Source organism: Myotis yumanensis, unplaced genomic scaffold, assembly GCF_028538775.1.
Source record: "Myotis yumanensis isolate MYYU_CA2020_CCGP unplaced genomic scaffold, mMyoYum1.0.hap1 SCAF_7, whole genome shotgun sequence".
Taxonomy (NCBI): domain Eukaryota; kingdom Metazoa; phylum Chordata; class Mammalia; order Chiroptera; family Vespertilionidae; genus Myotis; species Myotis yumanensis.
Window position 1 is genome coordinate 71539158 of NW_027223758.1, and position 15264 is coordinate 71554421.

The following is a 15264-nucleotide window of genomic DNA, read 5'->3' on the forward strand; positions in this document are numbered from 1 at the left end:
TTTGACAAGTCCTCCTGAGCACCAAAGCTGGCCCTTGCACGGTACAGGTCCTGTGTGCACAGCTGAGTACTGGACATACAGGTTGCTCCCTGCAGCGCCCCCACTGGAAGGAGGACCACAGGTACATCGATGTGGTCTTAGATCGGGTTCCTTAGAAGCAGAGCCTGAGACAAGGATTTGGATGCACATGGTTTATCTAGGGACCACTCTGGAGAGAAACTTGTAAGAGAGGAAGGGAAGCAGAAGAGAGGAGGGGAAGTCTAGCCTGATTTACAGGGGCCTCTGAAGCATAAACTGTGCCATAGAGTTGACCCCTGGCCTCAGAGGATGGAGAGAAAAACTCCAAGTGTTCCTGAAGCTGTTTTCTCTGCTCCCACTTCAGCTCTTCCGGAGGTGCCTTAACTCAGGCCTCTGTTCACTCCCGCTGGGCTCTGCAGCAGCCTCCGAGCAGGGCTCCCTGCCTCTGGCCTTGCTGTGTTGCAGTTTGAGTTTCCAAGAAGCAGAGCAGAGGATAGGATTCGAGTCCCCTTGATGGTGTGCTGAGAAGGGGAGGGAGGGAGGCAGGCGAGGGCGGGCAGGGAAGGAGCCAGTGAGGGTGTTGGTCTCAGCTGGAGCCCAGCCTCAGCCTGGTCCCACCTGGAGCTCAGGGGCATGAACTGCCCCACAGAGATGATCCCATCCTTGGGAAAGAGGCCTTTGGTACCCCATTAGGGTAACCCATCATCCTGGTTTGCCCAGGACCCTCCTGAATTTAGCACTGGAAGTGCCATTTCCTGGGAAACCCCTCCGTCCTGGGCAGACCGGCAAAGTCAATTGGTCACTCTGAGTTTCAGCCCCAGCCAGGGGAGGTGGCTCCTTTTGGGTTGGGAGCAATTCTTTGAATAAGTAGGTTACTCTGAGCTGTCTGCAGCCCACACTCAGAGTAGCCGGGGGGTGCCCTGGCCCAGGAAAGGGGATCTGGGTGGGTATCAACAGTGCCCTCTACACAGCTCTCCAACACACCCAGTCAAATCCAGCCTCCACAGAGTAGCTGGCGTGATCCTCCCAAAATGCAAGTCTGATGCCTCTTCTGTGCCACCATCCGGGCAACCTCCCTAGGGCTCCCCAGCGCCTCTGGGACAAAGTCTAAAGGCCTGCAAGCGGAATTCCAGGCCTTCCAAGATCCAGCACCGGCCCCACCTCCCACCCTCAGTCCTGCTGTATGCCCTCGCCTGTCTTCCACTTTCCTCGGGAGTTGCCCTGGGCTGTTTTCGATTCTATGCATGTATCGTGCAAAGTCCTGTCCCCATGCTTTGCCTGTGCTGCCTCTCTGCCTAGGAATCCCTCCATCTCTTCACCGGGTCACACACAGGCATCAGTGTGTCACAATGCTTAGGAGTTCAGACTGTGGAGCCAACAGCCAGGGTTCAGATTGCAACTTCACAACTTACTAGTTGTGTGACCTTGGGCCTGTTACTTAACCTTGTTTAGCCTCAATTTCTTCATCCATAAAAAAAAAAAAGAACAGTATGAGGATTGGTATGACAATTCAGTGAATTAATACATGGAAGTGTTCAGAGAGTGGCAGGCACCTAGTCTATGATTAATAAATGTTAGCCATTATTTTCAGTATCAATATGTTTCAAGATACAGTTCAGGCATCACCTCCTCCAGAAAGCCTTCCCTGATTTCTCCTCTCCCCAGAAGGGGTTAGCTGACACTCCTTTATGTACTTTAATAGAATTATCCACTTGGGAGTCTACCTCCCTGACTAGATCATGAGCTGTTCCAGGGACAGAGGCTTTTATTTCCACCGTCCTAGTGGCTGGGCACAGATAACCCTCAGAGAATATTCTTTAACTGGAAGAGTGAACAATTGAACATGCTTCCTATTCAGTGCTGTCCAGATATCTGCAGGAGACTGCTAAGTGGAAACAGTAGGTAGGGGCACTGCATAAGCAAAGGCTCAGAGGTATGGCCTGACCATAGAACAGTCATGGGACGTCACTTGGACTGGAGGTGTCTGTGTGAGGGGTGGTGAGAGGAGAAGGGAAACCAAGCGGAGCTCTAGCGCAGTCCCCCACCCCCCCACACACCCATCGGTCAGAGAAGCTCCACTTTTACTTGTTCCATATCTTATCATTCTAAATAATAATCTAATTGATTACAAGCCTGCTAATTTATTTTAAAGCCACGGAAACTGTCATAGACAGGACTGGGAACTGAAGGACCCCAGACCTAATCACTGAAAGACCTCGTATTCCACAGGAAATGATTTGAACTTGGTGTTTAAGGCCTACATTTCTCTGAATCTGTTCTGCTGGATACAAGTTCCATGCAATACTTGTCAAAAGAAGGTCCTTGGGCAACTCTGGGGTGTCACAATGCCCGCCCCCCCTTGGGGAGCCAGATGCATATTAGCACACTAAAGGCTCCGACAAGTCCTGCAGTACTGCAATCACTTTCACTTGACTTCCCAAGCTCCCCGATGTGGCAGACCACAGGCCCTCTGTGCAGGGGCACCTGTTAACCCTTTGAGGGCCTTGCCTCCCCAACAGCAGGAGACTGGTTCCTCAGTGCCGCAGCCGTGGTGCCCCGTGGCGCTAGCTAGGGTATATGGGGGCAGCAGCTGCAGGAACAGAGGCCCATTCTCTCCTCAGAAAGGCTACCACGAGATCCGGGAGCTCCGCCTCTTCCACTTCACCAGCTGGCCCGACCACGGCGTCCCCTGCTATGCCACTGGCCTCCTGGGCTTTGTCCGCCAAGTCAAGTTCCTCAACCCCCCCGAAGCCGGGCCCATCGTGGTTCACTGCAGGTAAGTGAAAGTCCCCCAGCCGCCCCCCCCTCGCCCCCGCTTGAAAGATCTGCTCTCGGGGAGGGAGACACCATCTCCTCCATGGCCTGTCTGTCCACGGTGCCCAGTGCTTTCTGATAAGGCCCAGGTCCTGAGGTCTCACAAGAACAATAGGAGTAGCCGAAACCGGTTTGGCTCAGTGGATAGAGCGTCGGCCTGCGGACTGAAGGGTCCCAGGTTCGATTCCGGTCAAGGGCATGTACCTGGGTTGCGGGCACATCCCCAGTAGGGATGTGCAGGAGGCAGCTGGTCGATGTTTCTCTCTCATCGATGTTTCTAGCTCTCTATCTCTCTCTCCCTTCCTCTCTGTAAAAAATCAATAAAATATATTAAAAAAAAAAAAAAAAGAACAATAGGAGTGGCGGTAGCACTCATTGTTATCTCTGTTGTTCTGAAGTAGTAACGCCCCCTGGGGACAAGGGCTTGGCCCCGACAGCATCTTCTATATGTGCCCTTTACCCACGTTATTTAATTTACTTCTCACCCGATGCTGACGGGTAGGCACCATTATCGTTCCCATTTTACAGATAAGAACACTGAGGTACCGAGCAGGTAGACACTTGGCCTGGGTCACACAGGTGTACCGAGCTGGGACATCTAGCCTGCTTTCCTCCAGACACTCGCCCTCAGCTCTGTGAAGTGGGAGCGGGGTGTCTCAGAGGAAGTGGCTTCTTTTCATTTCTATTATTTTAAAAATCAATTTCCAGCCTGCTGGGTCCCTAATAGAGAGAAAATGGACAGCGCCAGGTTTCACCTTATTGTAGAGAAGAGATATTTTCAGCTCCGACATGGGAAGTCACATTGGGAATGACTAGCACATCTTTGAATCCTCCTAAATGGAGATGGAGCACTGTGTCAAGGACTTGAAGAATTGGAGGAGGGAAGATGCCCAGACCTGAGGGCTGGCTGGCCTGCGCCCTCCCCGCCTCCTTCCCAGGGACTCTCTTTTCCAGCGTGACCTTGGGCCAGCCTGTCCTTCAGGCCCTGCAGGCAGGCTATCTCAGCCCTGCCCTGGCACAGCCCCGTCAGTCAGGGACTTGGGTCAAGTCACGGAGGATGTCTCAGAGCCACCCCCTCCTCACATAGCATCATGTCCCCTCCCCACCACGCAGAGGTGAGAATTAGAAATCCCATTTCACAGATGAGGCCATTGAGGATTAGGAGGTCATACGCATCACACACCCTGGGCTCTCTGAGAGCTTTACACAGAGTCTCCGCTTACCATCTCTTTACAATCCAATGACAACAGAATGTTAGCCCTCAAGTCCTATGCCCAAAGCGCAGCCGGAACAGGACAAGGGAGACCATGGCAAACAGTTACAGGCTCTCGCTGCACGAGGTCTTGTCTCCACAGCCAGCCACCTTAATGCCCCTGCGCAGGGTGGCCCCGCTCCTGAAGCACTTCTGAAGTTTGAATGGGTGGCCAACATATACGAGGTGCCAGAGGGGATTCCGGACATTCTCTGCCTCTTACTGCTGCCCCCACTCCAGCCCGCTCATCCTGCAGGACGGGAGCCATGTCTCACTCATCCTCATGTCCCCACTCCTAAACCCAGCCTCTAATGCCTACCTAATAGGTGCTCAATAAATATTCGTGAATATAAGTAGCAACCGTTTACTGAGAAATTGCTATGTAGCCAGGCACAGGGCAAAGCAATTTACATGGATTATGCTTTTTCAACATAATTTCATGCAATTTACACGTATTGTGCTATTAATGCTAGATGGTGGGTCTATATTATTTTCAGCCTCATTTTAAAGATGAGGGTATTGACACTCGGAGCGGTTGAATCATCTACCCAAGGTCACGCAGCTAGGAAGTGGCAGAGTAAGAATTTGATCCCCAGGGTTCTGACCCCCAATAGCATGGGCTTAATTGCTGCCTGCTGCTGAAATCAACACAGCTCTGTCCCCAGAGAACCCTGCACGGAGGTGTGTTGTACGTGGAAGAAAACTGAGCTCATGGGCGCCAGCAGCTGTTCACTAGTGAGGGATCCGAGGTCCAAAGTCGAGTCAGGTTAGTTCTTTCCCCTAAAACAGGTCCAGGGTGAGACTTCAGAGAAGACCTGGCTGGGGTGGCTCTTAGACCCCGAGGGCCAGCCCCCCACGTCCCATCTGAGGGGCCTGGATCGGTGGGGGATGGAGTGCTGTAGGGAAAATACAAATCAGGCTTCATTCAAACCGTGGCATTGTGCCCTGAGTGGAGACTGCTTCCCACGGGCTACTTTCTGGATCGAAGATGCGTTTCCAGGGCTTTGCTCTCCCATCGTTGTCGGCGATGGTCCTACTCCCTGTCCTGCTTGGATTCACGCTCAGCCAGCATCGCTCTCCTTACGGCCCATTGTTCTTCCTCTTTGTGTTCCTTTCATTTCCACATTGTGAGTCAAAGACACTCGTCCATGAGGGAAGCCAGACGAAAACACAGCCGAGACGGTCTCCCTGGCAGTCTGGTCTTCGCTTCCAAAACTGTGTGCCTCTAAGGCAGCAGTTCTCAACCTGTGGGTCGAGACCCCTTTGGGGGTCGAACGACCCTTTCACAGGGGTCGCCTAAGACCACTGGAAAACACATATATAATTACATATTGTTTTTGTGATTAATCCTATGCTTTAATTATGTTCAATTTGTAACAGTGAAATTGGGGGTCACCACAACATGAGGAACTGTATTAAAGGGTCGCGGCATTAGGAAGGTTGAGAACCACTGCTCTAAGGCAAACGTTCCAGTGGCCTCCGCTCACTACCATGACTTTGGAACCCAGCACCAATCTGGGGAGGGCAGCCGTGGTCCATGGGGTCTCCTTGATTTATTATTATTATTATTATTATTATTACTATTATTATTATTATTTGCCATTTTGTGCTTGGTCTGAGATTCTCCTAAGGAAGTCACCAGCCATCAGAATTGAGTGTGGATCAGGAGGCCTGATACCAGACCAGGCTCTCAGGGCCGTCAGCTCTTTGAGTTCATGGAGGCACTGCCTCATGATCCAGGGAGAGCAGGTGCAGGGGGAGCCAAACCCAGGGCTGGGACTCACTCTCTGCCTTTGGGACAGTGCAGAAGAGCTGCTTTCTGCCCTCTCGCTCACCTGCTCTCAGATGTCTCTCCTCTCCTTCCTGGCTTCCATCTATCAACCCATTTATTGAAGAAGATAAAAGAAAGGGTGATATGGAGGGGGGCAGTGGGGGAACATGTTTATTAGGCATCCCCAGTGTGCTAGGTACCTTTTAGATGGGTTATCTTTAGCCATCAGGTGAGGAAACTATGCATACATGAGTGTAAGCATGTATATGTGTGTGTGTAAGCATGAATATGTGCAATGACTGTTATTAAGAAGGAAGTGGCAGAGCACAGACCCTGGAGCCATACTGCCTGGGTTAAGTCCCAGCTGCAACACCAGCCGGCTGTGTGACATCGCACAATGTAAGCACCCTGTGCCTCAGTTTTCTCACCTGTGAAATGGGGTGAGAAACTTCCTAACAACCTCATAAGAGAATTATTAATAAGTAGCATTGGTGAAATACTTAGACTAATGCCTGGTACTTTGTAAGTGCCAGTGAGTGCTTGCTAAATGCATTCAACAAAAATAAGCCAATCTTGACAAAATAGCCCCAAAGGCAAATAGTATTCTCCCATTTTATAAAAGAGAGAACTGGGCTTGCAGTTTGATCGGAATCTCCCAGTTCTGACGCCTACAGCGCACACCTCTGCAGGGTCCTGGTGACAGGGCTGAATGTGAGGAGCCTCCCAGGGCTGGTCCCGCCCCACGGTCCCTGACACAGACCCTGTCCTTTCTTCCAGCGCTGGGGCCGGGAGGACCGGCTGCTTCATCGCCATCGACACCATGCTTGACATGGCCGAGAACGAAGGGGTGGTGGACATCTTCAACTGTGTGCGGGAGCTCCGAGCCCAGAGGGTCAACCTTGTGCAGACGGAGGTGGGTCCTGGGGCCTGAGCCAGCCAGCCACCTGCAGTCCTGGCCAAGGAGAAGTGTGGGTGGTGGCGTCCTATAGAAAGGGACCTGGGTGTGAGAGAAAAGGCAGTGAGTGAGTAGGTGGCTTGCTGTGGTGAGACCATCATGAAGCTGGAGCGCCCCTGCCAACCCCAGGGTCCCACAGTTCAGAGATTTTCAGCAATGAGGAATGATGGTGAGTTCCCCATCTCTGAGCCCATCTGTGCAGGGACTGAATGAATAGTATCACTGACCTGAGTGAAAGAGAGAAGAGATAGGGAAGGACTAGCATATATTGAGTGCCTGCTCTGTGCCCAGCATTGCTTCAGTCACTGCCGGAATGGCTTAATCAGTGAACTTACTGAGAACACACAGTCCCTGCCTTTGAGGTGAAGCAGGCCTTCAGGCACCCCTCTGTCCAGTTATTGAGCCCAAGACCCAGGGAACTGGGAGGGGCTCATCATTATTGTGGAGCACCTACTATGTGCCAAGCATCATGCGAGGTTCTTTGCATTCAGGAAATTGTTTCTGCTCCTCACAACAACCCTATGGGGTAAATCCTATTTGCACCCCCACTTACAGATGGAAAAACTGAGCAACTGTGTCCCCAAAGCCTCCCATAGCCAGATCATGGTAGAACTCGGGCTGGTGTGACCTCTGGGCATGCTCTTACCCCTGAATCACACTTTCTCGCCAGGCAGCCTCTTCTGCCGTCCCTACTCCTTGGAGCCTTGGTTTGTTATTCCTGTAACTGCCCTCTTCTGTCTGAGCGACGGCTGTGGGAGCCAGGACAGGCAGCATGGGACACAGAGCTGCTTCCGTCGTCAGCCCTGCAGAGGGAAACTGCCCGCAGTTTGGGCGTGGCCAGGTGCTGCTGGCTCTGCAGGGAGGCTCCCACGGGCAGTCCCGGCTTCTGGGTGAGGCTGCTAAGCCGAGAGGCCTCCTCTGGCCCCAGGTGCAGGCATGCGGACGGCTAGCTGGCGTTGGACACATTGTGGTCCTTGCTTTCTGGTGGGAGAGACACACATTCAAATACATCATCTTTATGCATCTGGATAAGCATTTTATATAAAGAGCTGGGCCAAGTTCTGCAGAAAACAGTCACTCAGCAAACCTTTGTGAAGGAAATTATAGCGCCACTTCCTCCTGGTGAATTTAGAGAGAAGACTTTCCAGAGGAAGCGAGACATTGAGGCATAGAAGGGGGGGTGGTGCCCCAGAGAAGAGAACCGCGAGGTGCAGAGAGCTGAGATGGCACAGGGGGCGTCACATGTTTTAGGAGCAGCCCCTGAGACAAGCGGTTGAGGGCAAGTGGATTAGTGGGAGGGATCCCTAGGCACACGGAGAGTGGAGGGGGAGGGGGGACGGGGAACGCAAGCTTCCGGACCCTGGTAAGGTGTGTGCCAAGTTCTCTGACACCGTGTACACCTGGAACCAGCCCTGGGGGCTCTGAGATAGTGGGGAGCACATTCTTCCAAGTGACCCACCGAGGAGAGGGGGACCTAGGTCTTTGTCCGCCTACTCTCCACCTGGCATCGCTGGAGGCTCCTTCCTGAGGCATTAACTCTCCACCCTCGGGCTCACCCTGCACGCAGCTCAGGGGTGCCCCTGGGACTAGGAAAAGCCCTCGGCCTGAATGCCGGGCACTTGCAATCAGCAGCCTCCAGCAGGTCATGGTGACCGCTGAGGGGACACGGGCAGGACACCAAGGGCACCTGCTGCAGCACGTCCACAGTGTCTGACTTTTACCAGTGACTGTGCTGTTCAGTCTCACACAAGGGACAAGAGTCACCGTAGCTCAGGCAGCCACCAAAAAACATGGAAACTTGGGCCTTCCGGTTCTAGGACGGAAAGTAGCGATTCTGCGATGTCAGTCACGCCCCTCCTCACAGCCACAGCATGCAGTGTGGACACCAAAGTCCCAGCGGCTGCTCTGACCGGGGCCCTGTTCCCTCTGCAGGAGCAATACGTGTTTGTGCACGACGCCATCCTGGAAGCGTGCCTCTGCGGCAACACCGCCATCCCCGTGTGCGAGTTCCGCTCCCTCTACTACAACATCAGCAGGCTGGACCCCCAGACCAACTCCAGCCAAATCAAAGACGAATTTCAGGTATGGGCACAGCTAGTCATTGGCTGGGCAGCTCAGCGCTGGCCCGTACGTGCAAGACTTACTCTGCAGAGCACAAGCCCTGAAATTCTCCAGACACGCTGGAGCGCGCCCCCCGGGGTCTCACCCACCCTGTGCAGCTCATCCAGGCATCTCCATTCTCCGCTCTCTCTCTGAGAGGCATGCTGGTAAAACTATGTCCCTCATCCGATGACACTTTAGGGGATATTTAACACGCATTAGGGGTTCCCTATCTCCACCCTCACCTTACAGCCTCCTGGCTGGCCCACCCTTTAGTGCAGCACTGGCTGAGATGAGCAGCTTAGCTCAGCTGGTTGGCAGGAGGTGGGAGCTGTGTCGGAGCCCCTGAGCCTTGGCAGTGTGGTGGTGTCACAGCCCTGGAAGGAGCTTTCGGCGCGTAGGGCTGGAGAGGCCAGCAGATGATAGAATCACCACTGAAGAGAACCGGTCCTGGGAAAGGCACGGGAGGGCCCAGCTGGGAGGATGGAGGTCGGGGGAGGCTGACTTTGCACATCACTGCCCCTCGGTTCCGGGCGAGCATCTGAGCTGTGTCTGTCTGTCCACCTTTGCGCCCACAGACCCTCAACATCGTGACGCCCCACGTCCGGCCCGAGGACTGCAGCATCGGGCTCCTGCCTCGGAACCATGATAAGAACCGGAGCATGGATGTCCTGCCTCTGGACCGCTGCCTGCCCTTCCTCATCTCGGTGGACGGAGAATCCAGCAACTACATCAACGCGGCACTGATGGACGTAAGCTGAGCCTCCGGGGTGCGCTCCTGCTGGCCTCCAGGGGAAAGCCTCCCGCTAGGTGGAGGTGGCTGGACCCAGGGCCCTAGCCACCCTCCCCGGGCATTTTCTCCTTGCGTTTGATCTTGCTGGCCCCAAGAACTTTTGCTCCCCCGAAGGCTCTTGTCCAAACCCATGTATAAGCTGTGCTCTTGGCTCTTTTGTTCCCATAAAGAGTCTGGAAAGAACTGACCAAAAGCTTAAAGTGGCTCCCACGATGCCACAGCCTGCCTAGTGCCCCTCCTGCTGCTGACAGGCTGACTCTCCACCTTGAGTTCAGTGCTGGAAACATTGGATGTGCCAGGCCTTGTGGGCCCTGGGAGCACAAGGCGGTGAAGACCTAGGTTCTGCTCTGCAGGAGCACCCAGGCAGGTTCCCAGACCACTCCTGTGCAGAGGCAAGAATGAGGGTGGCACCTCGTAGGCACACAGTCAGTGCGGTGGGAGGCAGCAAAGGGAGCATGGAGGGGGCATGACTAGTCTGATAGAGGCCCTGACTCCTGTTTCTTTGTTATGGGGTGGGGCAACAACATTACTAACAAAGAAAGAATTTCCAAAGGATAAGGCCCAGAAATCAGGATTTTTAAAAATTCCCAGGTGATTCTAATGTGCAGCCAAGGTTGAGAACCACTGACTTAGAGCAGTGGTCGGCAAACTGCGGGTCGGCAAACCGCGGCTCTCGAGCCACATGCGGCTCTTTGGCCCCTTGAGTGTGGCTCTTCCACAAAATACCGGCTCTTCCACAAAATACTGACTCTGCGCATGGGCCACAAAGTTTCAATCGCACTGTACGTGCACACTCACACGTGGTATTTTGTGAAAGAGCCACACTCAAGGGGCCAAAGAGCCGCATGTGGCTCGTGAGCCGAGGTTTGCCGACCATGGGCTTAGAGCATTCCAAAGTCAAGGTGTGTGCATATGTACGTGTGTGTGTGTGTGTGTGTGTGTGGTAAAATGTGGAGCCTGGGGGTGCACTTGCACTTCCAATTTCTCCTAGATTTGTCTTCCACTTGTCATGGCTGCCTCTCCCTGCCTGCCTCATCCAAGCAAGGATCAAACATGCTCCTGGCCTCCACTTAGTAGGTTAGACGCTGCCTGGAGTCACAGGCCTTCTGCCAAGCCGGCTCTGAGGCTGATCATATTCTCTTTGTCCACAGGGCAGTTTTCCCGTGAGCCATCACTGGGGCCTTCACCTTTCTTATAAAAAAAGAAAAAGAAAAAGTCCTTATCTGTATTCCAGCTCAGTCTGTGCTTTATCTGGTAACCATAGCAGCTTCGCTCCCAGCAGAAAAATATGAAGTCCTCTGGGTTAATTTTTAATGTTTCCCTGGTAAAGGATGATGTTATCCATGAAATGGATTGCTGGCTGATCCCTGAAACCCGGCAGGAGCACGGATCTCGAACATATTTTCAGATAAGGCTTTGTTGGGCGTGCTGGCCTAATAGAGCATTTATCACAGAGATGGGGAAAGGGAAGAAAACTAACATTCACCGAGTGCTGGGCACAGGACTTACACCTTCTCGCTCCTCATTTGCCTATTATTATCCCCATTTTCCAGATGAGCCCTGAGTGTCAGGGTATTTCCATGACTCTTTCCAGGTCAACTAGCTAAGAAACGATGGAGTCAGAGTCTGAACCAAGTTTTTTACTCTGAAAGCCTGGATTCTTTTCCATGGCTGCCAATGGCCCAAAGACATGCTGTCTGCAGCTAGAGTGCAGCTTTGGGGGAAACTATTTTGCCCTCTCAGACCTTCCTCTGGCCATACCACTGACCAGGAAGAGGCCCTTAGAAGACAGGACCCCTTAGTGCACAGGTGGCATCCACAATTACACGGCTTCTTCTTCTTTTTTTTTTGCCGCAAGCACACTGAGAGAGCACAGAATGGACAGGTGCTTTGGGTAATCTCGTTGGCAGGGTCTTCACCTGGTTGGGATAGGCGAGCTCCTCTCCTCTCCCCACCTTCCTGCTGACTCCTGACTCCACTGAAAACAACTGGGACTCCAACAAGAACCAGCTCCCAGAAGAACTCATTGCAAACATGGATTATTTCTCAGTTTTCACAGACCACTGGTGAGGCAGAGAAGCTCCCAATCTTTCCAAGCACCTTCTCTCAGGGGACTGTAATAAATAGGGCCCCGTCGAAGTTTCAGGAGTAGTCCAGACTCACCTAGGCCATGTCCTCTGGCCCTCAGTTTCCCCATCTGAGTATGGGGCTGAATTTGTTTGCTAGACTGGTATTGGGTTTCAGTGTGCCAACACAATATCCCACAATGCCCGTGCCAAGGTTGAAGAACCAAGTCAGGAGTGTGTCTGCCCTAACAGCGGGCTCACAGCTTGGTTCTTGCTTGCTGGTCTTTCACAGGCAAATCTATCTCAATATGTAGGACATCATCCATTTGGAGTTATGATTCCCATTTTCTAGATGAAGAACCCAAGATTTGGAGAGCTCTAATTACTTGCCAGTGCTTAGCACCAAAAAATGTCACTTTGCAAATGATGCCTGAATGAATGAATTCATGGATAATTGAATGCATGGATGAATGGATAGATGCATAGATGAATGAAAGCATGGATGAATGCATGGCTGGATGGATGCATGGATGAGTGAATGCATGGCTGGATGGATGCATGGATGAGTGAATGCCTGGCTGGATGGATGCATGGATGAATAAATGCATGGATGAGTGAATGCATGGATGAATGAAAGAATGGATGAATGCATGGATGAATGAATGCATGAATGAATGAAAGAATGGATGAATGCATGGATGGATGAATGCATGGATAGATGGATGCATGGATGGGTGAATACATGGATGAATGAATGCATGGATGAATGGATGGATGGATGGATGCATGGATGAGTGAATGCATGGATGAATGCATGGCTGGATGGATGCATGGATGAATGAATGCATGAATGAATGAAAGAATGGATGAATGCATGGATGGATGGATGCATGGATGCACGGGTGGATGGATGACATAATGTACAAGCGGCAAAGCTGGGTTTGAAATCAGGTCTGCCTGAATTTAAAACATGGGAACCTTTCCCTGCTCCACTGGACACTCTAGTGCCCATCTTCCACCGGCCCAGCGCAGCCCTCCTTCCAGCCTTTGTCAGGATGAGCCTCCTGCAATAGAAGCCCCTTCAGGATGCTCTCTGCCATGGGCTGAGCCAACTCCTCCTACAGGACTGTGGGCAAGGGACACAGATATCCCACTTATCCCAAGAGGAACCTTGGCCAGCAGAGAAGCAAATCTGCATCCAGAACCTTTCATTTCGGAGTAAAATGATGATTATTTGCTGAGCTCCAAGACACAAATAATTTATTTGGATAATCACCATCCGAGTGACACTTTCCTAATGAAATGTCCTAATTTGGAGAATGAGTTCATTATGAGACGCCCCTTTTGCTGCCAGGGCACCCAGAGATCACAGAATGGCCAGGTGCTTTGTGTAACCTATTTGCAGGCTCGGGGCCTCTGGCACCATCTGGGCCTCATCAGCATTAGAACATCGCTGATGGACATAATTTATGAAGCCTGTGTCGTTCCTTTGCAGAGCCACAAGCAGCCCGCGGCCTTCGTGGTCACGCAGCACCCTCTACCCAACACCGTGGCGGACTTCTGGAGGCTGGTGTTCGACTATAACTGCTCCTCCGTGGTGATGCTGAATGAGATGGACACTGCCCAGGTAGGAGGAGGCCCGGCACTGCCCTAGGTGCTCAGGTGCGTCAGGGCAGCCGTGCCCTAGAGTTGGAGGGAGAGTCCTAAGATCCAGCAGAGGGGCCTCTGCCCCACCGAGCTGCTGTCTGATGGGCACGGGGGCTGTGAGCACAAAGCAAGCCCACTCCGCTTCTGCAGGGCACCTCCTGGCAGGCCCTGCACCCCAGGGCCCTCCATATAACAGTATTGACTCCCACTTGTGCAGGCTTTGTCTGGCCCCACACCACCTAGCCTGACTCTGTGCTCCATTCCCCAGGCACTAGTTAGGGCCTTGTTCTGAGTCATGCAGAGCTCACAGAGGAGACTGCCGCGCACCTCCCCCCCCCGCCCCCGCTCTCACTCTGAAGGTCTCCAGCCCTGCAGAATATCCTGGCCACAACCTCATCCTGCCCACTCCACAACGCAGCCTGGGGGACAGCCTGGGGCTTGCACCTTGGACCCTTTGCCCACTGACCTCCAAACCGAGCCCAGGCTTTGTCACAGGTGGCCCTCATGCCCAGTAGGCTTCATGCCTTGCCCCTCTGGGTCTGAGGGCTCCAAGCATCATGTGCTTACAGCACCTCTCTGTGCTCACGAGACAGCTTCCAGAACCCACATCCCATGGCAGGGCAGCCACTCCTGGGTAGAGGAGGGGAGACTGGCCACCTCCTCTGGGGTTTTCAAAAACAGTCCTTTCACTTCCTGAAGGAAACTCGCAGTAATGCAGTGCACCTGTGTGGGAGCGCGGGCCTGTGTGGGAATGAAATAAAGCTGGTCCGAGCTGTGGTCTCAGCCTCACAGTCTGGCTACAGAGACAGATGAGCAAATTGTCCCACCACACGGGGCAGCGCTATAATAGAGGTCAGCGGCGAGTGCTGTGTGCGTGGGGAACGGGGAGCAATTAATTCTGCCCACAGGGTGAGGGAAGGCTTCAAAAGGAAGGTGACTGTGGCCTTGAAGGAAGGCAGCAGAGATGCGTGCGGCGTGTCGGGGATGAAGTCACTGGGAAAGGACATACCAGGCAGAAGGAACAGCTGGGGCCACGGCAGGGTGGGGTGAATGTGGGCAGGCTTGTCCACAGAGCAGCTCACAGCTCCTGTGCAGTGTGGCTGGGCCCCAGGGTGTGTCAGCAGGAGAAGGTGGTGACGCTAGAAAGCGCCGGGGCCCAGCTTGGAGAGGGCTGCCCACCCACTAAGGAGCTTGGGCCTTGGCCTGCAGCAAGGTAAGTGGTGGTTGTTTTAAAGACTTATTTTGTATGCAACAGAATCCTTTCTTCAAATTAGAAGTTTCCATGCAAGCCCAATATCTGAAGGAGGTTATGATTGAGACCTGCTAGCACTGAAGTGGGGGCAGGGGGCCTAGAGCAGGGGTCCTCAAACTACGGCCCGCGGGCCACATGCGGCCCGCCAAAAACATTTATCCGGCCCGCCGGGTGTTTTTGCCGCCGCTGCCTGTCCTGCTTAGCAGCCAACTCGTCCCGGGCCCGCAGTGCGCATGTGTGGAATGTCTGAGGGACAGTGAACTGGCCCCCTGTTTAAAAAGTTTGAGGACCTCTGGCCTAGAGCTTCACCCACCTGGTCTTTTAGCTCCTCCAGATGCCTCTCAGAGAGTCACCTAATCTGGGTACCTTTGTGGAACCCTTGGGGTTCCTAGGAACACAGGATTGAAAATACTGTACAGGGAGGAGAGATGTTGAGAGATTGTGCAGTGGTGTGACAGAGTTCCTGTTAGAAAGCTGGGTCTGGGAACCAGTGAAGAGAAAAAAAACAAGGAAAAATCTGGAAACTGGGAGATTGGGGCGGAGGGTCTTGCCAATGTACAGAATTAAAGGGATTATCTGGCTGAGCAGGTGACCAG

General features: G+C 53.0%; 1 protein-coding gene across 14 annotated transcripts in view; it reads left to right on the forward strand.

Moving 5' to 3' along the window:
* Positions 1–15264, forward strand: part of PTPRT (protein tyrosine phosphatase receptor type T) — a 935828-nt gene that overhangs the window by 896855 nt on the left and 23709 nt on the right. For 13 of the 14 annotated variants that reach the window (XM_070420943.1, XM_070420935.1, XM_070420937.1 and 10 more), the window contains 5 exons: positions 2640–2794; positions 6633–6768; positions 8743–8892; positions 9489–9662; positions 13265–13396. In XM_070420943.1, coding sequence (XP_070277044.1) covers positions 2640–2794; positions 6633–6768; positions 8743–8892; positions 9489–9662; positions 13265–13396 — 747 coding nt within the window. Of the gene's footprint in view, positions 1–2639; positions 2795–6632; positions 6769–8742; positions 8893–9488; positions 9663–13264; positions 13424–15264 lie in introns of those variants that run through there. The other variant, XM_070420944.1, reaches the window with a different exon arrangement.